The sequence below is a fragment of the Pleuronectes platessa genome, chromosome 2 (genome assembly GCF_947347685.1).
Source record: "Pleuronectes platessa chromosome 2, fPlePla1.1, whole genome shotgun sequence".
Classification (NCBI taxonomy): Eukaryota; Metazoa; Chordata; class Actinopteri; order Pleuronectiformes; family Pleuronectidae; genus Pleuronectes; species Pleuronectes platessa.
The window spans coordinates 15,205,824-15,233,161 of NC_070627.1; the positions used below are offsets into that span (position 1 = coordinate 15,205,824).

General features: G+C 43.5%; 1 protein-coding gene across 1 annotated transcript in view; it reads left to right on the forward strand.

Moving 5' to 3' along the window:
• The first annotated feature begins 2,467 nt into the window (after positions 1–2,467).
• col7a1 (collagen, type VII, alpha 1) overlaps positions 2,468–27,338 on the forward strand; it is a 65,913-nt gene continuing 41,042 nt past the window's right edge. Inside the window, exons 1-46 of the mRNA XM_053438378.1 lie at positions 2,468–2,853; positions 9,488–9,560; positions 9,700–9,880; positions 10,370–10,526; positions 10,632–10,725; positions 10,837–10,995; positions 11,154–11,311; positions 11,677–11,806; positions 12,256–12,375; positions 13,430–13,585; positions 13,751–13,870; positions 13,964–14,113; positions 16,113–16,229; positions 16,812–16,958; positions 17,128–17,253; positions 17,349–17,495; positions 18,150–18,272; positions 18,494–18,763; positions 18,889–19,032; positions 19,139–19,270; positions 19,793–19,939; positions 20,167–20,298; positions 20,384–20,533; positions 20,608–20,744; positions 20,829–20,955; positions 21,052–21,195; positions 21,437–21,606; positions 22,137–22,178; positions 22,265–22,291; positions 22,392–22,436; positions 22,538–22,651; positions 22,735–22,806; positions 22,891–22,926; positions 23,022–23,075; positions 23,157–23,231; positions 23,390–23,503; positions 24,379–24,405; positions 24,514–24,567; positions 24,681–24,752; positions 24,838–24,897; positions 25,601–25,636; positions 25,717–25,761; positions 26,687–26,722; positions 26,830–26,874; positions 27,006–27,041; positions 27,184–27,219. Coding sequence (XP_053294353.1) covers positions 9,491–9,560; positions 9,700–9,880; positions 10,370–10,526; positions 10,632–10,725; positions 10,837–10,995; positions 11,154–11,311; positions 11,677–11,806; positions 12,256–12,375; positions 13,430–13,585; positions 13,751–13,870; positions 13,964–14,113; positions 16,113–16,229; positions 16,812–16,958; positions 17,128–17,253; positions 17,349–17,495; positions 18,150–18,272; positions 18,494–18,763; positions 18,889–19,032; positions 19,139–19,270; positions 19,793–19,939; positions 20,167–20,298; positions 20,384–20,533; positions 20,608–20,744; positions 20,829–20,955; positions 21,052–21,195; positions 21,437–21,606; positions 22,137–22,178; positions 22,265–22,291; positions 22,392–22,436; positions 22,538–22,651; positions 22,735–22,806; positions 22,891–22,926; positions 23,022–23,075; positions 23,157–23,231; positions 23,390–23,503; positions 24,379–24,405; positions 24,514–24,567; positions 24,681–24,752; positions 24,838–24,897; positions 25,601–25,636; positions 25,717–25,761; positions 26,687–26,722; positions 26,830–26,874; positions 27,006–27,041; positions 27,184–27,219 — 4,734 coding nt within the window. The 5' untranslated portion in view covers positions 2,468–2,853; positions 9,488–9,490. The remainder of the gene's footprint in view (positions 2,854–9,487; positions 9,561–9,699; positions 9,881–10,369; positions 10,527–10,631; positions 10,726–10,836; positions 10,996–11,153; positions 11,312–11,676; positions 11,807–12,255; positions 12,376–13,429; positions 13,586–13,750; positions 13,871–13,963; positions 14,114–16,112; positions 16,230–16,811; positions 16,959–17,127; positions 17,254–17,348; positions 17,496–18,149; positions 18,273–18,493; positions 18,764–18,888; positions 19,033–19,138; positions 19,271–19,792; positions 19,940–20,166; positions 20,299–20,383; positions 20,534–20,607; positions 20,745–20,828; positions 20,956–21,051; positions 21,196–21,436; positions 21,607–22,136; positions 22,179–22,264; positions 22,292–22,391; positions 22,437–22,537; positions 22,652–22,734; positions 22,807–22,890; positions 22,927–23,021; positions 23,076–23,156; positions 23,232–23,389; positions 23,504–24,378; positions 24,406–24,513; positions 24,568–24,680; positions 24,753–24,837; positions 24,898–25,600; positions 25,637–25,716; positions 25,762–26,686; positions 26,723–26,829; positions 26,875–27,005; positions 27,042–27,183; positions 27,220–27,338) is intronic.

The following is a 27,338-nucleotide window of genomic DNA, read 5'->3' on the forward strand; positions in this document are numbered from 1 at the left end:
TTAGTGCAGCATGGTTATGGCTTCAGTTCTGTTGGCTGGTTGAAAGGATCCACATCTGCCTCGCACATATTCCTTTACACCCATGTCTGCCTGACTGGCTGTTTACACCAGCTTCTGTCGCTAAAGACTCTCAAATTGAATTAAGCGGCTAAGAAGCAATGAATGCACCGAAATGCTGGACTAATCTGAACAACAGGCACTTTGTGAAGGCATTTTTAATCCTAAAATTGTGGGGATCAAGTCAAATGCATGATAGACAAAATGTATCAGACGCCGCAGTTCTGCCGTACATCATGTTGCAGATGAACCACTAACAAAGCAATGGTAACAGCGCGCTCAAAAAGAGAACATCAGAAAATACGTAAGAATTTACGTGTTATTCCCAAGACTTCACTTATAATATTTATAAAATTAACAGCACACAACATATAAAGTTCATTTTATTAAAACTTTTTCTCTTCAGATACAGTTTGATTAATAGAAGTTTGAGTTCTATTGGACTATATGTATTAAATAGGGATGATACAGAAAAGTAGTCGAACAGGGTTGTGTGGGTACTGCTACGCTAGCTCAGCACAGTAATAAGAGGTCACAGTGGGAAGCTGCTCTGTAAAGAACAGTGAGGAGTCTGATTTGTGTCGGTGTAAATTGGAGTTGACCCTTAGTGAGTCTGAAGAGTATGTCAGCTGTTATAACATAATGGAAGAGCGTCTGTTGACCTAGCTAGGAGTGTATTATTCTATAAAGAACAATATTTACACCACAAAGAACATTTTATTTATCACCAGAAAACTTTGATTAGATTGGTAAATCTGTGTTTCATCATAGAAATTTAAATAACAGATTCTGCTGCCCTACTATAGTTCCCTCTGTTAATCTTCTACAGATATGTCACACCTTTGATAAATAATGGTGTTCATAGCTACACAACATACTCAGCGAGATTGTTTCCCTTATTTACAGAAAAGCTAATTAAGACTTGATAACACTTGATGGCTAATAGGTTTTATAATGGAAGTGAGTTCTCATGCAGTGTAACTTTAACCAGTTGAGCTAATGTGACTTTACAGGCTGCTACAGTTAGCTAACTGTAGTGGAGAAACCTGTTTGTTAAATGTAACTAAATTGACATTATATCTAAGTAAGATAAGAGAGAGTCTGCCTATCCAAAGCTGCTCACATGAGGACACGATAAATAGTCTTAGAAGGATTAGACCCCAAACCCAGGGAAGCTATTTTTATATTTTACTAGCATACATCAATAAAACAAAATGCACTATTATGTTAATTAGCTACTGAAACTGAAATGCAACTGAAATGCAACTGAAATGCAGCTGAGAAAAGGCATGATGTGTGTGTTAGATTGACAGTATGTGTGTGGATGATTATGCACTGATAAGAGTCAATAATGATGGTGGTGTCGATGGGTCACATTCCCCCACATCAAATTCTGCAGTGGGTCCCATAAAGGTTGGGGCCAGCCTTGCTTTTTGCAAAAAAAAATAATACTGAATGTTTCTTTTACTTAATTTCTGCTGTTAGTTAGATTAAATCCAGATCCTCCAAAAAACCACCAACATCTCTGGTTCCTTCTGTCAAACCAAATAGCAGCTCAGTCTTTGGACGAGCCCCTGTGAGCTTTTACTGATGACAAACATATCAGTCATGGTCTCCTTCATAAGTTTTTGGAGTATGGTTCGAATATTTATATAATACCTACACATAGAGCTAAATAAAAATATCTATTCAGTTGCCAATGTATACGTTTTGTTATAATTCAGAGTTAACCTTTGTCTTGACAACCTTTTCTGTCAAACATTGTTAAAATCTTTTGTTGACTTTAGAGTAATTATGTTGGGTTAAATACATCATTGTATGATTCAGATAAAAAAAAACAGTATTTACTATCATATATGATTGTTGTCAATCTCTATCATGAAAAACTACTTTATCAACAAAAAAATTAGACACAAACAAATCGAGATAAACAGATATACAGCAGGTGTTATAATGTCGTTTTAATTAAACTTTAAATTAACTTAAATGTATAGAATTTAAAAAAAGAGTTTTCCAATTCCCTACTGTAATTTGTATCTTAAGGTATAAAAGTAATACGATATATAGATATAGCCAGATGCCTTGACGAAGAGTCAATCTCCAACTTCCTGCTTCAAAATCACACAGGTGACAGTTTTTCCATGGAACCACGTGACCATGTGTTTTATGTTTCACCTGGAAAAGTAACGGAGTGACCCTCCGAGGTGCTCCTGGCTCCATGTGATGCTCAATGTGAGCAGGAGATGCAGCAGGAGCAGGAGGAACAGGAGCAAAGAGGAAGCAGGAGCAAGAGTAGTGAGGGAGCAGGAGCAGGGAGGGAGCAGGAGCATGGAGGGAGCTGCAGGAGCATGGAGGGTGCAGCAGCAGGAGCAGGAGCAGGGAGGAAGCAGGAGCATGGAGGGTTCAGCAGCAGGAGCAGGAAGGAGGGACAAGGGGCAGATAGAATGAGGTAGTAAAAAAAAAAAAGGAAAAAAAGAAAGGCAGAGCTTCGGAGTCCCCTGCAGGCATCTGAACAAGTCTGGACTGTTCCGCTGCTGCTGCCTGTATCACTGCGCTCAGCTCTGCCAGGCAGCATCAGGAGGCTCCGCACTTTTCTGCAGGGATGCAAACACACCTCTTGACTCTCTGAGCCGCAGCGGAGGTTTATCTTTCAGGCTGTGACTCTGGACTCTCGGACACCGTGATTATTCAGCGTGTGGCCGGACAGTGCACGGAGAGCTCGGGGCTGGATATGCCACAGGTGGAGAGGTGTGGAGCGGCAGGTTGTGGCTCGGTGCACGGAGCAGACATCCGCAGGTAAGGAGGCATGAGGGGCTCCCTGTGTGTGTGTGTGTGTGTGGGGGGGGGGGGGGGGGGGGGGGGGGGGGGGGGGGTAGGGAGTTTAGTGGGGTGTAGCTTGTGCTGACCTGAATTGGAGTCGTGCACAGTGTGAAAGCTGCATTTCTGCATTAAAAGTTATAGAATCTTGACTTATAACTTAATGTTTTACACATGCATGGATGTGGGAAACCGGGCAGTGATACACTCTACGTGTACATGCTGGTATAGGCTATAAATCTCTGAGTTGTATCCAAAACACCACTCCTTTGCCTATTGCTCCCCCTGAAGCACGAACCTTGTCTTTGGACAAGACCGAGCACAACATGTCATCACCTCAATTTCACCTTTTCCACAATGATCAGATTGTGAGGGGTTCCTGTGGAGGGTAAATCCAGAAGAGACTGAATGCTGTGAAGCTTTTTGAATGAAAGAAGGAATGACAAAGCATTCCAGCTGGGTGATGTGGCCAGAAAGAGTAGAAAATGTTCAGAAGATACAATGGATGTCACATTATTATTATTTGTTGCTGTTTAACTATTGTCAGTTGGTCTTAAACTCCTCTTTGTGGACAGAGAATTATAAACTCTTAAAAACCTGTAACAAATCTGAGGTTATGCATGATCATTATCTCGACATGCACTGGACTTTTTGATATTGCCATGATTGCAAATTATACTGCGATAGATTATTGCTGTTGTTCTATAACCCTGCAGAGATATTTATTCTCCTTTTGCAAACTCAGGCTGCAATTATCTTCATTACAGTTGAGGACAAAGAGGCAGTGTACAGCCACGTTGACCTCAGATGAACACATTTTACTCAAACCATGAGGATGCATGGATGAAGGGAGATCACACTCCTCCGCTTCCTCCTCTGCCTTTGTGTGCCAATTGCTTTCAATTGTCTGCTTCTATTCTGAGGGCATTCATGTGTTTGCTGTGGTTTGGCTCCGGCACCAGCTGAAAAAAAATCCCCCATTGACATGTGTGGCTTTGAATGTGTTTGACGTCACAATGTGTCAACCCTTTTAACAGGTCTGAGTCTTCCTCCCTATTCGCCTCATCCTCTTCCTCTCACTCTCTTCTTTTCATTCAGCCATGCCTGGTGGAATTTGTGGTGTGCCACTCTGGTAGTGAAGGATCTGGACTGATCCCAAGTGTGTCATCCATGCAGGACTGCTGCTGGTTGCTGTGCTCGTCAGGGAACATTCTCTCTTGTGTCCACTCTGGAACATTATTTTCAGATCTTTCAGTAGAGTTCTATTAGCACTTGGTCTTTTTGTTGTAGGAACCATTAATAATTTTTTAAAAGACAGTTGTATTGCCAGTGCTTAAATGGCTCTTTAACCGTGTTTGTATTGGACTAAACTCAAAGAGAGGTTCACTTTTTGTTTCTGTTCAGTCATGTCTTTGGAGGAGAAGGACATTGGGGAATGGAGTCGTTTCCCTGATGTAGTCCATCTGGTATCTGTAAAAAGGGAGGATAAGATCAATGCTTCTTTTGAAACTTGCTCCAACAAAGGAGTTCATGCTAGATATTTAAAAGCTGCTGTTTTCTGTACTTTTGTTTGGTTTGGACGTAGACCTGCACTGATAATCCATTACTGGCAGACGTCTGTGTGGTGCTGTATTAGAGCTGAGGTCAAAGGTGATAGGATCTGTCTGTGCTTGACTCCCAGATGAAGTCATGGTCAGGTCCCTTCAGTCTCTTGCTCCCAGCAGCTTGTTGTGGAATTTTGCCTTTATTCAAGAGCATGTTCTTTCAGTTTGAGAGCAGGAGTTATGATTTATGATGCGCTCACACTTAAATAACCCCTGCTTGTGCTTAGATTGGGCTCAAACTGTGCACTTGCACTTAGATACTTTGTTGATCAAACAGATTTCCTCCATTCCAGCTTCACTCTCCTCCTTGGACTCACACTGCATCTGGCCTCTTGGAATTGTATTTCCTTTGCAGTTCGGTAAATTTACCTGAAATTGTTTTCTACTATAGGACACACACTTGTTGCACAAAAAAAATAGTAGAGGAGAAATCTGTGACAGACATTTCATGCAGGCAGAAGTAGCATGAGCTCCATAAAAAGAGCTGAATCTAGAAATCCGTCTGAAAAGAAAAAATATCGGAGTGTTAACACACAGTTTGAGCAAGTCAGTGCAAATCCAGCACAAACAGGGGCTATTTGAGTGCAGGTGCAGGGATGTGAGTGAAAGCATTACAACGGTTCAACATGCTGCTCCCTTGAATGAAGATAAAAAAACTTAACTTGTAGGAACCAAGCACAAATTCTATTGTGTGTGTGACAAAGTTTTCAGCAATTACTGTGACCCCCGCTGTCCTCGTTTGACCTCTCCACCATTTTCGTCCACTGTGTCTCTCTGTCCCGGGACTGATGTTATGCTGAGGGTCGCCTGGCTCTTACACAATTCTGCACTCTGTCACACTGCAGTATCCTGTGGCCCGCCGGCCCCCCAGGGAGAATGGCATCCCTACTGAAGCACAACTCGGTGATCTTGCCCGAGCTGAGTTGTCAGAAAGCACCCCCCCCCTCCTGCATAGCTCGCACCAGACACTGTGAGATGAGTCCTAATCTCTTTCCTCCTGACGCTGAAAAGTGGGTTTCCTCCTCTGTCAATGCTGCTGTTGACAGTTTAACTCCTCCAGTTGACGATGGCTTTGAGCAGCACTTAACTACACTTTGCTTATCACTGACCTTTATACCCATGTGTTCTGGTTTAATATAGTGGGTGTGGGCATACCCATGAGCCAGTTATTTCATCCTTTTAAAATTCCAGGTGTCGAGACCACCCCAGGAATGTTTTTAATACAGACAGACACATTATAAGGGGCCTGATATGACTGCTGTAATGATATAGTTCAGAGGAAGTGGGTTACTCCCTCAGCTGGCATATGAATTACCCAGTGATTTATTTCAGCCCACTGTTTACTAGCAGGGTTGTGTGTGCTCACAGATTTGGTTAGAGACCTTAAATAAGGTGTTTGTGTTGTGGGAACAAGAAGATTTGTGGACTATATTTTAATATTTGGCCTTCGTCTGAACGATGATGAGAGAGAGGGAGAGACAGAGAATGATGGACGACCTGACTGTTAATACATATAACATCCTATGTTTTGCCAATCATCACACTTAAAGAACTTTAAATTTCATTTGATTTGTTTGAAGGTTTTATATAGTTAAAGTTTGAATAAATTGTTTGTTTGAAAAGTGAAGCCTTACCTTTATGATCACCACCTAGTGGCTGGCTGAAGCAAGGGTCATAAAGCCTGTCTACTCCATGTTAGTGGAGGGGATATGAGCCAAACCGAAAAATCAAATATCCATTATTGTTCCTGTCATTTTAGGCAGTTCTTATCACACTGATGTTTCTCTTACTGCTTATCATACTGGTAATTTTGGTTTTACTTAATAGGATGCATCATCAGGATTGAGTGCTGAAACTGAGATTGGATGAACTTTTCTGCAGCTCCATCCCCAGATCTCTGCTGCACAGACTCTGGCTTCAATATTACGTGTTTGGCCCTAGATGGCAGTCTTCGTATCAGAAATATTTTGGCTTCATTTGTTGACAGTGGGAGGAAGTGAATATGTGTTGTCCATCTTTATATAAAGTCCAAGAATGTTTCATGCAACACGGTTCACAGACAGAATCAAACCCCAGATGAGGGGTTCAAGTTGTGTTTGTCATGGCTGTAATGGATGTAATAACAACATGTGCAACACATTGAGAGACCTTTTAATGTCGTTTTCTGTGTTTCTTTTATCAAACGTGTCAGACGGTATCTATCTCAGCTTTTTTTCATGTGGGACATTCCTGATGGAGACACTCGTTCTGGTTTGAGTCGACCATTCAACAAAATGCCAAGTGATGAAAACCACCACATGACCTCCAGATGATATTTATGTACTTTTCCTGACTGGCTCAGAAAATCCTTTTACTCTGCTGCCGCCCTGCTGCTCTCACTTATACATTTGTTATCATCAGCTTCACTGGTTTCTCATGGTTTTGACTCTGACATTGTTTACCCCGGCGCCACAGAAGAGATCAGAGGTTTCTCAGCTCACATGTGTTTGCTATTACCAGTAGCTGTTGTGTTTTTTCATCACCACTGTGAAAAGGTGGACGTGACCAGAGGTTGTCGTGAAACATGGAGTCAGTTTTCATGATGGATTTTTCTCACCTGTCGCTGAAATTATCTGAGCGGTGGTTTTAGTCATAACTCTTGAGCTCAGGGTGCTGACACTCGTGTGTAGAAGGTGACACTGGCTGAAATAATCCTGCTGTCTTTATAGTTTGTCTAAGAGAACAGAGCTGTTGCTTTTTTTAGAATGGTACATATCGTCCACACTGCTCTGGCATCTGCAGTCCAGACACACACAGTAACCAAAGACAGACAGAGAGAAAACAAATGTTCAAAATCTTTGAGTGGGAGTTGATTACTGAGGGGAGGGGCTCTGTTGAGCTTGTTGTGGTGTGATCCTCTCCTAAAACAAATCTACTGGCCACTGCTGCCCTAATGAGGCCAAACACATCAGAGAGGAGGATACAGTACAAGGCGGAGCAGTTGCCAATAGTTGCAAGTATTGGGAAATAAACAAATGAAATACCAATATACTGGCCGGTAAACATTTATATATTATAATATATAATATATATGAAAATATTATGAAACCTTAGATGTCGTACATTAATATAAAAAATGTACATAAGTGTATAAATGTTAACAATACCAGGAAGTATTCTAATCAGTTTGCGTTTGACACTGAACAAATGAATTATTACATATTTTATGCTCTGTAACAGTTTTGTGTAATTAGAAGAAAGGTATTTTCTTGAGTTAGACACTGATGAAAGATCACTGGTAAAACTACTGGAATTGTATATGCAAATAGGTGGAGGAGTCCTTCATATAGTGTAAATGTAACTTGATTGATAACGACTGTATTTGCTTACAACACCAGGTATAAGGCATGTTGAGACCTGCTTTATAAGTAGTTTATCTCCAACATGTGATATATGAGTCTGCTGTCTCAGTGTCTAGTAATTTCAGTTTCAACATGTACAGCGGTCATGGATGACAGTGGCTTCATGTGTTCTCCTGTCTGCATCTAATTGAAAGGATTTCCGTGGTTTTGTGACAGCATGTGGTGATGTTTAACCCCAGAACAACAGTGATTGAGAGCAACTCTACATTTAGTAACACAGCAAGGTAGAAACCTAATTCATTTTCCACTTCTTTAAAGTCTCATATTTATCCCGTTTGTTATTCAACTAAAGTCTAGTCTTAAGTGTGATGGGCCATGTGGGGTTAAATGTTTAAAACTTGAAAAGTTGGGAAATCGTTTTTCTTTTGCATAAATCTTCAGTACATATTCTGAATGCAGTAAGTACTACAAACGAGACATACAGAGTAAAACATTAATAGATTAGGATTACAGGGTTTTTGAGAGTATAAAGAGAGAACACACAAATGGCAAACAGGTGTCACAGAAAGATTTGTTGTTGTGCTGTAATGTTTCTTTTCTACAGTTAGTAGGTCACAACAGAATTTGATGTATAATGTATATCTGTATATTAATATACAGATTATAATTAGATTATTGATGAATACAGTTAAATTAAACTTGGAATGAGGAAAAATGTCTCACAGAGATTAGATCAGAAATCCTGCTCTTTATTCCCAAACATCAGTATTAACATATTTGAGACCATGGAAACAACCTCTGGGTTTGGAAGTGTGGACCATGTCTTTCTCTGTAAAGGCATTTACAGACACAAACAAGATGTATTTTATCAATTGAGTTTCAGAGTTTGAAACAAATTAGAATACGTGGCCTGCCACAGTCTATATTGGGAAACACTGAACATATAAAATGTACAAATTGCACCAAATCACCATCAGACACTGCCCCTTGCCTGGGCCCTTAACAATACACAAGCCAAGGGTGAAGCAGATAAGATTAACGATTCTGGAGATACTTGTTCCACATTCAGACGGACAGAGATTTCTGGCATTATCAAATAGGTTATTTACTGAGCCACCCCAGTGCCAACACTCACTGGCTCTGAAACTGTAAAATGCAAACTGAACTGGGACCTGAGGCTGCGTTGCTATGCATGGAATAATAAAAGATATTTCACCTGGTCGTCAGACAGACTTTTGGAACGGCAAACATGTTCAAAGAAATGAGACGGGCGGGCAGGATATCAAAGATGTCGGGTGGGTCTGGACAGGTACAGACAGGAACAATAGCTGCAGAACTCTGAGGGCAACGTAGACGATCTAGCAAATAACAGGGCCGAGGAGCAAATGACTAATAGGATGCACCTGAACAGGAAAGTGACAAGATCAGATAACCAGTAGAGACAGTAAATTCAGTGAGGATGATTAATAAGTAAAGAGAAGCCAGTGTTTAATCTAACATATGTATGGAACTGCAGACACAAGGAGGAGCAAGAAGTCATAATAACACAAGGCCATTCAATATCTATACTGTAACTGTTATTTCACAGTACTTCATGTACTTATCAATGGCTGGATATTGATGTTAACGTATTAATGAACAGGTTTATCTGCCCCTCTTTGTGCCCAGGTAATGAAGATGTGGAGCCGTGTTTTCTCTGTGACGGTGTTGCTGTCCTTCATGAAACAGGCAGAAGCACAGGGTAAAATAATACAAAATAAAGAACTCTCTTCCTAACTACTACTTAAATCCTACACTGCAGGAGATCCACTCGTGTGTTTGTGTGTCTCCTTATGTGGTGTGTTTTCTTCACTTCTTCTCTCCATCACTACAATTTGCAGGCCGATGTAATAATGTGCGGGCAGCAGACGTTGTCTTCCTGGTGGACGGGTCCTCCAGTATTGGCCGAGCTAACTTCCTGCAGGTGAAGGGCTTCATGGCCGGAATCGTCAAACCGTTTGCCGGCTCCGTCAGCGAGTCGGGGATACGATTCGGGGCCATACAGTACAGTGACACCTCCAGGTGATTGACGTGTGAACATTACCTTCATTACTCAAACATTAGCTGAGCGTCTTGTTGTATTAATTAGAGCTCGACCTATCTGGCTTTTATTTGTTGGCCGATATATTCAAATTGCAGTTATTCCTAAAATGTCGTAATCAACCCTCATGATAATGAAATGTAATTGAGGCTTGATATTTTGAGGTTAAGTCATAAACTATATAATTAATTAACTATTCATAAAATAAAACACAATAAAAATTCTTACAATTTCAATAGGGCCTCTCACCATTCGGTGCTCGGGCCCTAAATACAATCTAATAGACCTTGAATTAAGAAAAATAAACACAAATGCACACTTTTGATCATTTTTGGTAAAATACAAGTTTTCATATTGATGCTTGATCACTGATATCGATGGGGCTGTTGAAGGCTCATACAGCCGATATTTACCAGCCAACGGATAAATCAGTTGAACTTCAGTATTAAAACACATTTCTCTCTCTCCAGGATTGAATTCAGCTTCTCTACCTACCTGAATGGCTCCGATCTGATCAACGCTTTTCAAAACCTGAACTATAAAGGTGGAAACACGCGCACCGGTGCTGGTCTTAAGTTTGTCTCTGATAACTTCTTCAACCCTTCGTCCAGTCGGGATGTCCCAAAGGTTTGAGCAGCAACTGTTCTATCACGTTACTTTATCATATAGCATGTATGTTTATTATAGCAGCTCTTGTTTTGTTTTTTTATTCTGCCTGTGGGTCACCTTCAGATCACGATCCTGATCACGGATGGAAAGTCACAGGACAGCGTGCAGGAGCCCGCACAGAAGCTGCGCAGTCAAGGAGTGCATGTTTTTGCCGTTGGTAGATGTCTCCTCTGCCTCCTCTTTTTCTCACAGTGGCTGGAAATTCTGTAACACCTGCTTATGAACCTCTGAGCCTTTGTTCACTTTGCCAACTCTCTGTGTTTGTTAGGCATAAAGAGTGCAGACAGGAAGGAGCTGGCTCAGATCTCCTCTGAGCCCAGCAGTGATTTCACCTCCTTCGTTGGGGACTTCAAACTGCTGGACACTCTTCTTCCTCTTGTGAGCCCCAGAGTGTGTTCCAAAGCAGGAGGCGTCTACGCCAGCGATGGTAACTTAAACACCACGGTTTAACATCTGGCAACTAAAATTCACACAGTCGCAAATATGTGTAAACCTGCATCTAATTTTATCCATTTCTCACCTTGCTTCCCCTCTCCTCTCCTCCCCTCTCCTCCTCGTCGTCTCCTCTCATCTTCCTCCTCTCAGAGGCGTTCTCTGGTCCGTCCAACATTCAGTTTACCGGGCAGACGACCGATTCTCTCAGGTTCCGTTGGACTCTTGCCCAGGGGCCTGTGAGCGGCTATGTCGTCCAGTACGTGCCCCTCTCCGGCCTGGGTCAGCCCATCACAGCAGATTTGCATCAGGTGAGACCCGGTGTTGAAGGATATAGGGTTGACATTTGAAACTGAGCAGCAACACGGTCACGTGACTTAGCCAAGTAGTTAATTGCAGTTTGAGGAGCCAAAGTCAGCCGTGCTCTGCGAGAGAAGCACATGCCTTCAGGCTGAGTATAAACATGTCTAATGGGTGGATCGTCTTCATGTAGGTGCTGTAGAGATTAAGGTTTGGCAGAGTAAAGAAATTCCCCCGAGTGTACTCCAGCACAACATGATGAAGATAGAGGAATGTCACGGGCTCAACGCCTCATCCATCTTTTTTTGTCATTTACTTCGCAAAGACATGTTTTAGGAGAGAACGTTTAAAAAGATGAGCCACTTTTGACCTGCAGGAGACTGTGCCCATCAATCAGAGGACGTTCACTGCGCGAGAGCTGAGGTCGGGGACAGACTACCTGGTGACCGTCATCGCCCAGTACCCCAACAGTGTGGAGGAGTCTGTTTCTGCCAAGCAACGAACCAGTGAGTAACTAGAATGGCACTCACCCTTGCTGAGGTCCAACATTCCCCTTTAATACAATGAAGCTGCACCAAATTCACACACCCATAGATACCAGTTCCCTGATTATGCCTGATTTTATTTAGTTGTTATGAAGATCCATGAATTATTCTCTGGGAAAATGGTGAAATGTTGCGATACACCCTATCCTGGATCCATCCCCACATTTGAATCTGCACCAAAGTTCAATGGGTTCCTCCCTGATCCATGATGCATCCTTCCGCCAACTTTCGTAGAAATCGGTTGATACAAACCAACTTACAAACAAATGGAGGGGGTGAAAACAAAGCAAACTTCCTTGGTGGAGGTCAAAAGTAAAGGATGCAATTGTCAGTTGAGAGATATTTGCTGAAATGCAAATGCAACCTCTCTCTCAAAAGACACAATCACTAATTCTAATTTGATCCCACAGGGTCTTTGCCGGGCATCTCCAGTCTCCATCTGATCCAGGCGGGCTTCTTCTCTCTCACGGTGGGCTGGGATCCACCGACGTCCCCCGTCCAGGACTACAAACTCACCTATGGACTACGAGGTCGGACACACATACACACACAAACACACACACACACAAACACACAAACACACATACATACATACACATACACACATACAACCCCTGTTTCTATTACCTGTGCCTCTCCCCGTCTCTTTATATCTGACGTGTGTTTCGGTTTAGAGGACGTCAGCACCATATCCACTATATTCAAATTATTATGGTCTTGTTTGCCACAAGACCAAATGTTGGCAGAATGAAGGGTTGCAGTAGAAATAAAGGAGGGGAAGAAGCTACAGCAGAGAATGAAAAACAGTGAACCTGTTGGTGGCAAGTTGGAAACACGTTGAGAATTCACAGCAGGCAAAGCTAAGGAACGCTCGCTTCTCTCACACCTTAACCCCCCCCCCCCCAGGCGCGAGCTGTCAGCCAAGGATTTTTATAACCCGCTCATTACCTGAGATATCAAATAACATTTTATCACCGCCAGTCCCGAAAATTATACAGAGAGAGAACCCCTTTACTTATGTCACCTTTCATCATTTTAATTCTGTCCTTACCTTTCCAGACACAGGGTGTGGCGCAGATCACAACTGTGTCAGACGTCTCAAGGTGCTCGCGCTGTGATTCAGAGCAGGAAAGATTCCCCCGAGGGTGGATGCATTTAAACTAGTGGCTCCTGCCGAGCATGTGGCAGGAGTGCCAGTCTCACATGGAGCTCCTTTCTGTAGGGCAGGCGAATGTGTAAGAGTGCTCAAAAGAGCTCAGTGTGTATCCTGTAACCAGAGGTGTGGTGTTTCTACCTGTCTCTCTCTGTGTGCCGGCTCGAGCAAGTGTGCACCTCAGGCACTGACAGACGGATACTGACAGCTACCCAAGCACATACAGGACATGCAACACAGACACAGCGTCTCCTCGGGGAGCTCAGGATGCGTCCAGCTCATTCCATTAAAGGCGTTAAATATTGTAACACACGCACTTTGAGGACAGAGAAAGACACATCCAGATTTTTGCAGCTTTTGCAGAAATAATATCGCTGTTTGTGCACTAATTTGTGTCTTTGGTCCTGATGGTTGTGTGGTTGGAAGAGCAGGTCAGCCAGCCGCTCAGCTACTGTCGCAGTCTCTGTCCGCCGAGTCCACGTCCGTCACCTTGGAGTCGCTTCAGGCCGACACGGAGTACGTCATCAATCTCTATCCTCTGTTCCCCCGGAATTCAGCGTCCCCGTCCACCCTCAACGCCCGAACACGTGAGTCTGTCCTGATGCTGGTTTAAAAACGAGTAAAGACACAATATTAAAGCTACAAAGTGGTAGAATTGTTGTAACCCGTGTATTTTATTGACAGTTTTTGTGGTTTGGATTGGGTTTCAGTGTGGCTGATATTCTAAGTGTCTGTGTGCTCATATATTTCAGTGCGCCTCGAGGCGGTGAAGCAGTTATCAGTGGAGACGGAGTCAGAGGGCAGCGTGCTGTTGAGGTGGAGAGGCGTCATCGGCGCTCGGTCCTACCGTCTGGTCTGGGGGCCGTTTACAGGTCAGGACAAAGCAAACGCCTTCAAACACATCGACATCTGTCTCTTCGGCCTTGATTGTTCCAATTTAGCTGTTATTACATTTCTGTTCGAAGGCCGAAATGTGGAGACTGTGGAGGTCACTGGCGACAGGGAGTTCTACACTTTGTCCAGACTGAAGCCCGACACCGAGTACATCGTCACCATCATCACGCTGTATGAGGGCAACAAGGAGGGCCCTGCCGCCACTGCCAGGTTCAAGATAGGTAGGTGGTCGTCCAACAAACATCTCTCTCTGCTCGTATCGTGTTGTCTTCCCTCTCTAAAGTCACAGCAGACCATTGCAGCAGACACACACACACCAAACAAATAGCCAAATTACATACATAATTTGTATCCCTTCGTGGAAGTAGACAGGAACACAATGCAGACGGACGACGGGGATGGCCAACTCGTCCCTGCTGTTTGCTCTGACCAACCAACACATGTGGCTGTTCAGTTCTGCTTAAGGAACATTTCTAGTGCACCTACACACTCATCACACGCACACACGCACACACGCACACTCGCCATCTGTGTGTCATGAGTAATGCCCATATGGAGTCACTTCAGTGGGATCAATGTGACTTGAATGAGGACTGAGTCACTGCACTGAACAGGACTGGAGGAGTCCAGACTTCAGAGGGAGACGTGCCATGTCTTCTCTCTTCTACATGTTGTTCACCACAGTGACCTACACTTTGAGCTTGTTGCTCTCGTGTTTGTTCCTGTGTAAACCAGCAGAGGTTTGTTGTGTCTGTGGTTTGTGATTCACGACTTTACATCCTTCTCATTAGGAGATTTTTTTTCCGGACCACATGGAATCATGTTTATTTACGACTCAATTCCAATAAGCTGTCTCACAGTCAGGATATTTGGACAACATAATGTCCAAACCAATTTAGTAAAGACTGCGTGACATTTATAGTTCATGTCCAGATGTTTTATAAGTGGACTTTTGGTTTGTCCTTTTCCACAGCTGCAGTGGCTTTGTTTAGCGTTCAATAACCAAAATAATGAAATATGAATTAAAATTTGTTCCTACATTTATTACTTGAGATGTTCAGGTGCAATTTTCCTTCCTGAGACTTTTGGAGGAGTAGGAGCAGTGTAGAAGAAGTGATAACCAGGAAAAGACAATTACAGTTTTATCTGGGTGAAACGAATCTATATTTAAAAGACGTGCTATTGGATCTATAGATTTGTGTACTTGCCGATGTCCGAACCGGCATTTACAGGTGCATGAAGGAATTACCAATGTGACCTGTGTGCTTCCCACTGAAACCTGCTTCTTTCTCACTGATGTACGTTTATCCCAGTTACAGTATTTCAATCAGACAACTCGCGTTTGAAATATTTATTGCAGCAGCAGAACATAGTTAGTTTTTGGCGTGAAGGCTCCGACTTCATCATCTCCCCATATACGATTACATAGATATAATGAGCAGATATCGTTGAGGCGCTCCTGTCAGAGACTGCAGGTAGATGCTTGGGTCATGGAGGGGCTCAATCCCCAGGCAGCGAAACTGATGCAGGAGCTGCAAAGACAGGCAAAGTGGGTGAAGGGACATTTTTGCAGCCTTAATAGGAGGTTGTGTATGATAGATGATTGTGGAGAATGAAGAATGTCACATCATTAGAGCAGTGCAGCGTGAGTTGAAAGCTTGATCCAGCTCACAAGCATCGCTGCATTAAATAGAAGGTGTTTTATCTGTCGTACACTCCAGTGGCAGTCTGAGGGCGGGGCTGTAATATGTGGTTTGATATTTTTTTAACTGTCAGCGATAGATTATTGGCACCAGGAGTTATTGTATAATTTCACAACAGAAATATGAACCCTGCAGAATAAGAACAGCAGAGTTTTGGGCAGGGATATGTGCAGGTTGTTCTGACTCATTTCCCATTTGCACTGTGCTCACTTGTTTAACTTTTCCTCTGTCTGACTGTAAATATTCTAGGATAGCCATTTTATCGGAAAGATTAGTTAAACCCTCATGTTAAATTTCATCAGAACTTTCACGTATATGTTTAGATTTGGTAACGTAAAGTGAAATCCAATTCGGGTACGGATTCTCTTTGTGACCTATACCACTGTCAATGTGCATAAAGTTATTGCAGGATTGTTCTAGGAGAGGCGCATTGATGGATTGATGAGAACAGGGCTTAAACTATGACATGACATTTTACACAATTACTACATATTTCACAACACGTGTTTTCCCCCAGAGCGTGAGGAGCAGCAGGTCCTCAGAGCAGCCACCACCGGCCCCTCCAATATCCGCCTCACGTGGAGGATCGTTCAGTCGTCTCAAGGATATCGTCTGGAGTGGAGGGAGGGAGAAGGTCTGATGTCACACACACACACAAAATCTAAAATGTATTGGATTAAGTTGAATGTGATTACGTTGCTATGAAATCATTATTTCAACACCATGTAATAAATATATGCATGGAGAACATGCCAGCACCAATTGGCTGCGAGGAGAAGGATTTATACTCTCTACACATGCAGCCGTCATACTCCCACCTACCTGAGGTAAATACTAGAGGGACTCTCAGTGGAGCACATAACTCTTCCAAGACCCGTCAGTCCCCTTATGAAAGCCGATTTAAATTCACGTGGTTTGGATTTTTATTTGAATCTGCACTAGATTGCAAACAGTCTGAGCTAGCAAGTCAAGATGCAATCATTTTTCTATGAGAAATCATTGAAAATCGCCCAAAAAAACAAGTAAAAATCTCACAAGGTTAAAGAAAGTCGATAAAAACTGCCCCCTGATCTGGATACCCTTAAAAATGGGCTCCTCCCTGAGCAATACCACATCCTTCGACTAAATTTCATGGTAATTCCATTCAGAGGTGTTTGTGTGATCCTGATCTCAGTGAAATAAACCCGTCGATGTTGGATCGTCTCTCTGTCTCCAGGAGGAAGTGTCCAGAGCCTGTCGTTTCCCAGAAGCACCACCAGCTATGAGTTGGCAGGCCTCCGACCCAACACAGAATACATCATCACCCTGTACACGCTGTTTGAAGGTCGAGAGGAGGCCACACCCGTCTCCACCACGTCCCCAGGTCGGACATTTACCCAGGGGCTGCTCTAAACTTTGAATTGATGTTTAACTGATTTATGGGTCATCAATGATGCTGTGGTCGGATTCCCCGCAGATGTGTCTTCATATAGATGTCTTTGTTTAAACATTTCTTTATCCTTGTATGAGTTGTCCATCCTCTGGTGTTGCAGGGGAGCAGCCTGTGGGGAGTGTGTCCAACCTGAGAGTTGTGGAGTCTCTGGGTAGCACCGTCAGACTCGGGTGGACGGGTGTAGCCGGGGCCACACAGTACCGCATCGTCATCCTCAACACAGAAGGTAATGTAACTGATTTATGTTATTTTATTATTGATTACTATGAATAAAAAGACAACTGTCGATGTGACATCTGCCCGTGCTTCATGTCATATCAGCGGGAACAGAAAACATCCAGACGATCGGCGGAAACCAAACGACCCTTGACCTCAGGGACCTGACAGTGGGCGTGTCCTATGGCGTCAGTGTCACAGCTCTGGTGGGAGAAAATGAAGGAGACCCAGTCCGTGTCTACATCAAACCAGGTGATGTCCTGATTATCTGCTGATGTGTTTCCTGTTCCTGTGCAGCGCCTGGAAACAGATTTATTATTGTTTATTCTTTAGTGTTACCTGTGGATCTCTTTGTCCAGGCAACAATGTAATAAACAGCTAACTCAAGACCTGGAGCTAACCTCGAAAGCTCATTGTTTGGATGGATGTCCTGGTGTTAAATCTCTTCTCTGTTTCTGCTGTCGACAACAGTGACTACGACGGATTCTGTGATTTTGAGAGCAATGTCCGAAAGTGACAAGAATGAAGTTGTAATTGAAAAGAACATCGGGATATTACAAGAATACAATTTAATTTAAAGAGAAACAGTCATGATATTTTGAGAAAGAGAAAAAAAAAATTAATAAAGAAAATAGTCATTGAGGAGAACCTGTGCTCGGAGTTCCACTTCCTGTGGATCCAAAATTTTGATCGCTAATCTCAGTGTTTCTTGAGAAACCACAAAACCCCAAAAGAGGCTACTTCCTCCAAGTCTGTGTGATTCTTTTCTCAGACTCAGTTTCTTACACAACCTGTTTCAAGTCCTGATACCGATGTTAATCTGGTGCTGATGAGCCAAAAGACTTCATCAAAAGTTTGAAACATGCAACTTTTGTCACATGAGGCTTCGTATTCTCTTTGTTTCAGAGCACAGTGCGGGCAGAGTGACGAACCTCAGAGTGACACACGCCAACAGCCGGAGACTTCGAATTGCATGGACAGGTGTCACCGAGGCAACTGGGTACAGGGTGACATGGAGACAAGGAAACAGTAAGTTGAATGAGTATTAATCATTGTATGAGTTTGAATCATCCTTTCTCCCTTTGAATGGTTTATTTGTCTTATACATCTTCTAAGTTTATGATTGTTTGAAGTTTAACCTCCTGATCCTTTAAATAAAAAGCAGCTGACTTTGAAGTTGGATCACCTCTCTCTATCCCTTGGCGTGTAGTCAGTTTGTCATGTGCTTGATATCCCCTTGTTTCACACAGCAGGTGTCGAGCAGTCCCGTGTTGTGAGGCCGGACGTCACAGCCTTCACGATAGACGGCCTGCAGCCAGACGAGGGGCTGGTCCTCGGCGTTTCAACCGTCGTCGACCAGCGCGTTGGAGAGGTGGTCTCTCTCTCTGCTCGCACTAATCCCCACGGCGGATCAGTGTCGGGGCTTCGCATCATCGATGTCACATCTCAGAGGATCCGCATTGCGTGGTCGATTTCCAACAGGGCAACGGGCTATAAGATCACCTGGCGCTCTGATAGTGGTGAGCAATGATGGCATTTTATAGACATGCGATAAATACATGATAACAGGGCAATATGATGAGGACAAAGGTTGAAGTATCTGTCGATGAAGAATCTTAATTTTGCCCTGTTGCTCGTGGTTTAGGTGTCGAAGAGTCTCGTACTGTGGCGTCCGACGTCTCTTCCTTCAACATTGATGGACTACAAGCGGACGCGGCCTACAGCGTGCTGGTGTCTGCACTGAGCGGCTCTCGAGAGGGAAGCCCCACCACCCTGAGCATCAGAACAGGTACAACTCTGAACGTGTCTAATTGACTGTCATAGTGACTTCTGGAGAAACTTGACAATAAGTCGAGGAATGTGAGGCTCAACATGTTTCCTCTCCTGATTGGCAGAATCCAGTCAGGCCGTAGTTGGGACTGTGACGTCACTGACGGTCCAGGAGACCCGAGGACAGGTTGTCCAAGTCTCTTGGGTCGGTGTGCAGGGAGCGACGGCTTATCGTGTTACATGGAGGAAAACAGACGGTGGGTCTATTGTGGAATTTATTTTTAGCCCTCCTTTTGTATGACATGAAGCAACTGGAATGGCACTTGTAAAGGGCATAAGCTCAGCCAAGGCCCAACAGTCCCCTTTGAAACCACATTTACATTCACTAGATCACGATTTTTATTTGGATCTGCAACAAATTGCCCACTCATAAATATTAGTCTCCCGAACATATCTGATTATTATAATCAAGATCCATTAATGATTCTCAGAGAAGTCAAAGAAAATGTTAAAAACTTGTGGATCTGCCACCTGATCCGGATTTGCACTCTACATGTTGGTGCAAGGTCAGATCCACAAGTGTTTTTTAAGGTCTTTCCTGAAAATTTGTGGTAATCTCCCCAGTAGTTTTTACGTGATCCTGCTGACAAGAAACACAGACGAGAAAAACATAACCTCTTTGGCGGATGTAGCAAAGTGCCCTTTCTGTGGATATGAATGTTTTGTGGAAGCAAGTCTGTATCACACTACTCATGGACCCTCGCCCTGTGCTGCTGAAGGTGGTGAAGCACGGAGTCAGGTGGTTGGCGGAGATGTGACAGCGGTGGACTTAGACCGGCTGGACCCTGGAGCTCAGTACGAGGTGCAGGTGATGGCTTTGGTGGAGAACAGAGAGGGAAATCCCGTGTCCGTGAGAGTCACCACGCGTGAGTCCTGTCTTCACAATTTCAAACAGTGTTACAATGTGTAGATCAGAGAAAATGTCCAACAGATTTAGTTCCTGAAGTATTCTTTGAAATAATAGATGGATTTAAAAGTACTTGTACATAATAGTAAACCTATGTATTTTCAGTGGAGCATGCGAATCCTCAACTTTGATTGTAAATGTACAAATCGCTGTGTATTTGGTAATTCTCTGTATCCATGTCTACAGCTGGCAACATACCCTCTCCGTCACCTACTACTACTTTACGAGTGGCTGAGGTTACCCAGAGTTCAGTGCGGTTAGACTGGATTCCTCTCCCCCGAGCCACAGGATATATTCTACGTTGGAAAGATGAGACAGGTAAAAGATGTTGATACATTATTTGCTTTAGACTCTTATATTTCTGTTCTGCAGTCCTGCCACTTAAGCTTCTCACATTTCTCAGATACCGGTCGAGGCTTGTCTGTTACGCTGCCCGCCTCGTTGACCTCGTACCAGGTGACTGGGCTGCGTCTGGGCCGTCGATACCGCTTCAGCGTGCAGCCCAACTTTGAGAGTGGACTGGGAACAGAGACCTCTGTCGATGAACACACTGGTAACACACCCACAGATACATATTCATATACCTGACCTTACCTCACTTCACCACACAAACTTCTCTGTCGACAGTGTGTGCGGGGGGGCGTCTGGATCTGGTGTTTCTGGTGCCGGCATCCACCGATCGGAACAGCCTTGCAAGACCTTTGCGTGACCTCCTCACCAGCGCAGTGAGGTCACTCCAAACCATCGGCCCCCGAGATTCGCAGGTACTCATCTTGACAAATACGTTTCAGAGCATGAAAGGTTAAAGGTTGTGGTGAATTGTTGAATTTTTTCCCTCCCTGATTCAGGTCGGAGTTGTAGTTTACGGTTACCGACCCAAAATATGGTTCCTGCTCAATCGCCACGGAAGATCTGACACGCTGCTTGAAGAGATCCAGGCCACGCCCTTCGATGAGAGTCCGGGGAACAACATTGGTCAGTTTTTTCTAAACATATTTCCTGACTAAACTTTATTTTCTCTACCTGCTCTGTGTGTTGGCAGTTGTGATATTGTCTTGTCCCCCTCTGCAGGAGAAGCGGTGACCTTCACCAGACAGTACGTGCTGACTACTACATCTGGACGTAGGCCGAGGGTCCCCGGGGCTGTCGTCATCATCGCAGACAAAAAATCAGCTGACAACTTGACTCTGGCAGCCAACAGTCTCAGGGATTCAGGTGTGAAGGAGCTCAGCAACAAGCAGTCGCACTCTAATCCTCCATATTCAAAAATTTAGGGTTTGCTGAATGTAGCTACCTGTACAAAGCAGTTTGCTTTCAAGGTATAAACTCCAGAAGTGTTTGTGTCCATTGATTAAAAACAAGTCTAAAGTCATGCACCCTATTTGGAATAAAAAAAAAAGCTGAAACAACATGGAAACTTGGATGATAAAATGCGGTCCCTCTGTCTGTCTGCTAGATGTCACTGTGTTAGCCGTGGGTATTGACCAGGCGGTAACCGAGGAGCTACGACGCACCGTGACCGACGGCAGCACCCAGAACATCCTGTATGCCCGTGATGCAGCACAGCTGGGGACTCAACACAGTGATCTGGCCGACTTACTCTGTGGAATTGCCAGAATACAAGATGTGAGAAGAAACATGCAAAATCCATATGATCAGTTTATAATCTTATCTTCAGACTCAGGGTTGAGCTTGGTTTTATCCGCTTACTGTGACCAAGACACAAAGCATTTCCCCAAAAGTCTGACTCTCAGTTCAGCCAACATGTGGACCCATGTTGAAATGTTTTGATGGTTATTTGTAGCTTTTTAATGGAAATCGGATGTAACTGAATGACGTGTGAATGGTTGTTTGTCACTCTGTATGTTGGTCCTGTGACATGCTGGCGACCTGTTCAGGGTGTACTCTGCCTCTCAGCTGGGATAGGCTCCTTCTCCGCCCTCAACCATCACAGGAGAAGCGGTACAGATAATGGACAAGTGGCCGGGGCACACTGCTTAATTCAAAGCTTTTTGCCGTGTCCTCATCAGAGAGACTCTCATTAAACATTTTTATAATTCCATCAAATGTTGATAGACATTTTTTGGTATTTACTATTTTATCATTGTGATTAAATGTGTCCTCTTGGCCTCATGACTCTATCCATGTGTTTTTAGGTTGATAGAGGTACAGAGCAGTGCACTGTTCAGTGCCCTCGGGTGAGTTATTCTCTATCTGCACTTTCACACTTAACATTTTCTTCCTTTGATTTCTAATCAAGTCTCATCTTTACCGTTTCTTTTAGGGGGAGAAGGGAGAGCGCGGTGAGAGGGTACGATGAAGATATTGCTCAGTTATTACTTTTCTGCAACTCTTGTAATTTGTATTTTCAGTTGTTAAAGTGCCACTTTTTCTTTATTTGACCTCCACAGGGGGAGGGAGGCAGAGATGGGGTTCCTGGACGCAAGGGAGAGTCTGTGAGTCATTTGTTAACACTGACCATGATGATATTATTCGGCATTACAGCAGCGCTCTGCTATTTTCAATTAATTAATGTGTCTACTTGCGTGAGATGTAGGGTCGTGATGGTTTGGCGGGAAGGGACGGCCCCAGAGGCCCTGAGGGACGTGCAGGTCCACCGGGCCAATCTTCTGACCCCTCTGGAGCGGCGAAAGGAGAAAAGGGGGAGAGAGTGAGTGGAGCTGAGGCCGAAGCAACAACATCACCAGAGCTTATCCTGATAGAAAACAGTCTGACATTTTGTTTGGTGTTCAGGGTTTTCCTGGTATTGATGGAAATCCTGGGTTGCCGGGACGACCAGGTGCCCCTGGAAATGCAGGGATCCCGGTGAGTAGAGGAACATTCATCCACAGAACTGCTGGACGTGTTCGTGTTGTCGTATTAGCATAATGTTGATAATTTGTCCTGCAGGGCCCACATGGCCTACCTGGTGGCAGAGGACCTCCGGTGAGTAGTGCTTCTCCTCACCTACAGACTTTGAAATATGAATATTAATGTCTTTGCTTCCTACTCCTCTTTTTTAAAATGTCTTTATTTTCCAGGGTGATCTGGGGTTGACAGGGCCACAAGGCCCAACGGGCAGTAAAGGTGATAGGGTGAGCTGAAATAGTACATTTCACGTAGTTGGTGTGTGCTTGTTTGAAAGGGATGTTGATGGTTCTTTGCTGATGCTTCAGGGGGACCCAGGCTCTGCTACATCTGGAGGGGGCCTGCCCGGGAGGAAAGGAGAAGCAGGCATCCCAGGGATACCGGTAAGAGACTGCCACAGGATGATGTTAAACAACCATGAGACACATCACTAATCTGCATTTGCTTTGTATGGTTATTATGTACCACAAGAATACAACAATGCACACAAACCCTCCACAGTCTACAGTCTTTATTTCCCCAATTTTCTTTTTTCATTAAGGGTTCTCTGGGTCGACCAGGCATCGACGGGGGCAAAGGGGCCGCTGGCATTCCAGGTTTGCCAGGTCAGGATGGCCGCTCTGGGATACCAGGTACACCCGGACTGTCCATCAAGGTTTGTCTCCTACCCAGGCTTTTTGAATGAGTTGTTTATACAAGAACATATTTTACAGCTGCAAGGAAAGTGACATTATTTTGTTTTTTAAGACTAAGAGACACAATATGCTCACACAATGCTGTCCTCCATTTAAATATCCCTATTCTGTAATATAAATGTGTTTGAAACCTTCCTGCAGGTTTCTCATGGTGTTTTAAAAACCTCGGTGACTTCTTGTAGGAGTCCTCTTGCTGCTCCAAGTTGTTGTAGTCAGCCTTGGACACATGGTGGCAGCATAGAGCCACGTACATATTTCTTGAGTGGAAGCTCATGCATGATTCGAGAAGGGATTCATGTTCCCCAGAATCACTTTGAGGGTGTGATTTTAAACGTTATTATTGATTCTAATGAATTTAATTTCAGTTATTTCTTACTTATAATTTCCAAAAGGAGGAAGGCGGCACACGGATGTTTCTAATTCATAATTTCAGATACTGATGCTATTCCAAGGACATCTCATAAGTCATATGTCTCTGGAAACTCCAAAGAATCACTGTACATGAAAATATACACTTAGTCCTTTTAGATATCAGTTTATTATCCCTCAGAAAGAAAATAATTAATTTCTGTGGATCAAAAAGAATGGTCAAGCCACTTCGTTTTTTATTAATAATGAATAAATTCAATAATTTAGTTTTCCTCCTGGTACTGTGACATCAGCTCTCCACTTTTTTGAAATACAAGGAACAGAGAGGTGTTTTTCTTTGTGTATTTATCTGTACACATGTAGCACAATAATCTCTTGGTCTGTTATCACAGGGAAACTTTAACAACATAACGACAGTGTTCAGCATCCCCTCCTTCTCACCGTCTGCATCTTTTTTTTTCTGCAGGGAGACAAGGGTGGCACAGGGGAGCGGGTGAGTCACACTAACACCAGCTTGCCCTCTCACGGCAGAAATATCCAGAGCAAGCAAATATCTTTGGCAGCATAATGACTCTCAGCTCTTATCTCTCTTGGCTGACAGGGACCTCCAGGAGTAGGCAGCGGGGTGGCCGTGAAGGGCGAGAAGGGCGACCCAGTAAGCGCTGTCAATCACTGGCGATGTGCTGACATGTCGAGTTTGCCGATGAACCCTGCGAATGCACGTGGGGGGAGTATTTTACATTCGCTAATTGCATCTTTTACTATCAGGGCACTGCAGCATCTCCAGGGGCTCCTGGTCCTAGAGGGCCAACGGGACCACAGGGCAGCAAAGGAGACAAGGTAGCTGCAGATTGATTCAGTGTACGAGTGGCTGAGCACCTGCAGTGTTTATCTCAGACAAATGGCTTGTGCTTGTTTTTTTCAGGGCGACGGTACCGAAGGGCTGCCGGGACCTCCAGGCAGGCAGGGAGAGCCTGGGGACAGGGTAGGTCGGACACAGGAGAATCCAGTTTATCAGACTGTAATTACATTGACTCTGCAAAACTGGGCAAGATCTATCATTTTTCACTGTTACACACTTATTTGTTCTTATAATCTTTTATAGTAAGTATTCTTACTTTAATATTGTTTATTTAATTTTATAAATAATATTTTTAGTTGTGCATATATTATCTTTTTATTTGTACTGTTCTGCCCTTAATGCTAATTTACTCTATATTTTCCTACCGAATTTCACTTTTGAATGGAGCTTCCCAGAAAACACGTTTCACATGATTGAACTTGTATAACCGCTGTGACAATAAACATCTTGAGTCTGAAATCAATAAATTCTGATAAGCACTGATAAGACACACCTCTGCTAAGGCTGCATAATCCTTAAGCTTTGTTATTGTATTACAAAAAATATCTTTATCTGGATCCAGATCTGTATCAAGACAATCTTTCTACTTTTATAGATTAAAAAAAATTTGAGAAATCCACAGTGGGTACTACATCTCTAAAACCTTGAGTTGGTCTACCGGCATTTGTATTGGGGTCATCTGAGTTCATCATAATGTTGTAGTGCTGCTCATAGATGCAGTTTATTCCTGCACATACCGTTAAAATATATAATAGAATAGAATAGCACTAACTCATCAATTAGAGTTGATGAGTTTATGTTTAAACATGCTGCTCGTGTCTTTCAGGGTCCGCGCGGGCCTCCAGGAGAGATCAGCAGCAAGGTAAGATAAAGGTCAGAGACATCCATCCTGTTGTTGTGTGTGGACAGAGAATGACCTTTGTCACTCTCTGCTCTGGACAGGGTGACCGAGGACAGCCAGGAGAGCCGGGATCACAGGGAGACAGGGTGAGTCACACGATCTGAGGGAGAAGCAGTCCAGTGTGTGTGTCTGTATGTGTGTAATCACAGACACAGCAACTGCTTTAGTTTTACAAGGGGAAAATGTAATTTCTCCAAAATGAAAAAGTCTGAATGCAAAATCAACTATCTCTGTGTGCGTCGGGTGTGAGTCTCATCAAGCCTGAAAAGGTCGGAAAGGTTCATGTGGAAAATGTTGCAGAGAAACGGGTGGAGACGCAGCAGGCTGTCATTTCACTTCAGTCCAATTTTTTTTTGCTGTGAACTTGTTCATACCTGAACAGAGAGCAGCAGCTTTAGTGCCGATTCCAGGGCCTTATTATGCCAATTCTCTTCTCTTTTTTTTAAACTAATGAGACAAATCTCTGCTAGATCCTGTTGAGAGTTGCGAGTAGATGAAAATACAATCACTGGTAAATAAGGACTTTATCTTTGCATCTAAAAAATATATTTACACTGTAGATGCCTCGATTTCCCCCTTATATAAGAGATATCTTTGATGCAAACCTGCGATTATTGCAAACAGGCTTACTCAGGTAACAGTAGCATATGATTTTATAATTTAAGCTTGAATGTCCCTCGGTAGAACACATACCTCCACTACGGCCTGACAGTCCTATCATGAAACCACATTTAAATTCACTAGTTCCGAATTTTTATTTTTGTTACTGTAGCCCATTTACTGACAGATCACTTAAAAATGTAAATAATTCTCTGCAGTGAGATCAATTTCACAGTGGCTGCTGCATCTTTCTATAGATGAAAGTGTTGTTGACAACAAGTCGGCCAATCAAAGACGAGAGAGAGAGACAGAGAGAGAGTGAGAGACAGAGAGACAGAGAGACAGAGAGAGAGATACTAGGCAAGTTTCTCTTTAGAAATCAATCATAATTCTGCACGTGTATCTTTGCAGGGAGAGAGAGGACCAGCTGGTGAAACTGGGGAGAGGGTGAGTGCAGCAGTGTTTATTTATTTCATTTAAATTAATTAAACACTTGGAATCTGTCCTTTTTATGGGATTTTGTCCTGCCTCTGTGAATAATTCTGTTTCCTCAGGGGGATACGGGGAAGACAGGACTCCCAGGAACACCAGGGTTGAGAGTGAGTGGCAGGCCATCGCGCAGTATTGGCTAATGACTTCAGCGTGCCTTTTATGTTTCATATTTGTTCGGCGGGCTGACTGCTATAAATGCACGTGAGCCTCATGAATGAATCTTTTCATTTGTCATCAGGGTTTACCAGGGCCCAGTGGACCAACAGGAGAAAAGGTGAGACTGATTCAATGAAGTGTAATCATACGAGAGACGGCGGGGGCAATGGGAACGTGATTCCTTCACAGAACGTTTCATAATCTGATGAAATGACTCTCTGAGCAAAGATGAAAGAACATGTGAACCCGTCTGTCCGCAGGGAAGTGACGGAGCACGAGGGGAGCCAGGCAGGAGTGTGAGTAATAAAATCAAATTAATAATAATGAAATGTAATAAGTCATCTGTCCCTCTACGTTGAATAGGCTCTCCATGAATGTTTTGTGTGTTTGAAATACCCTTAACTTTATTATTCAA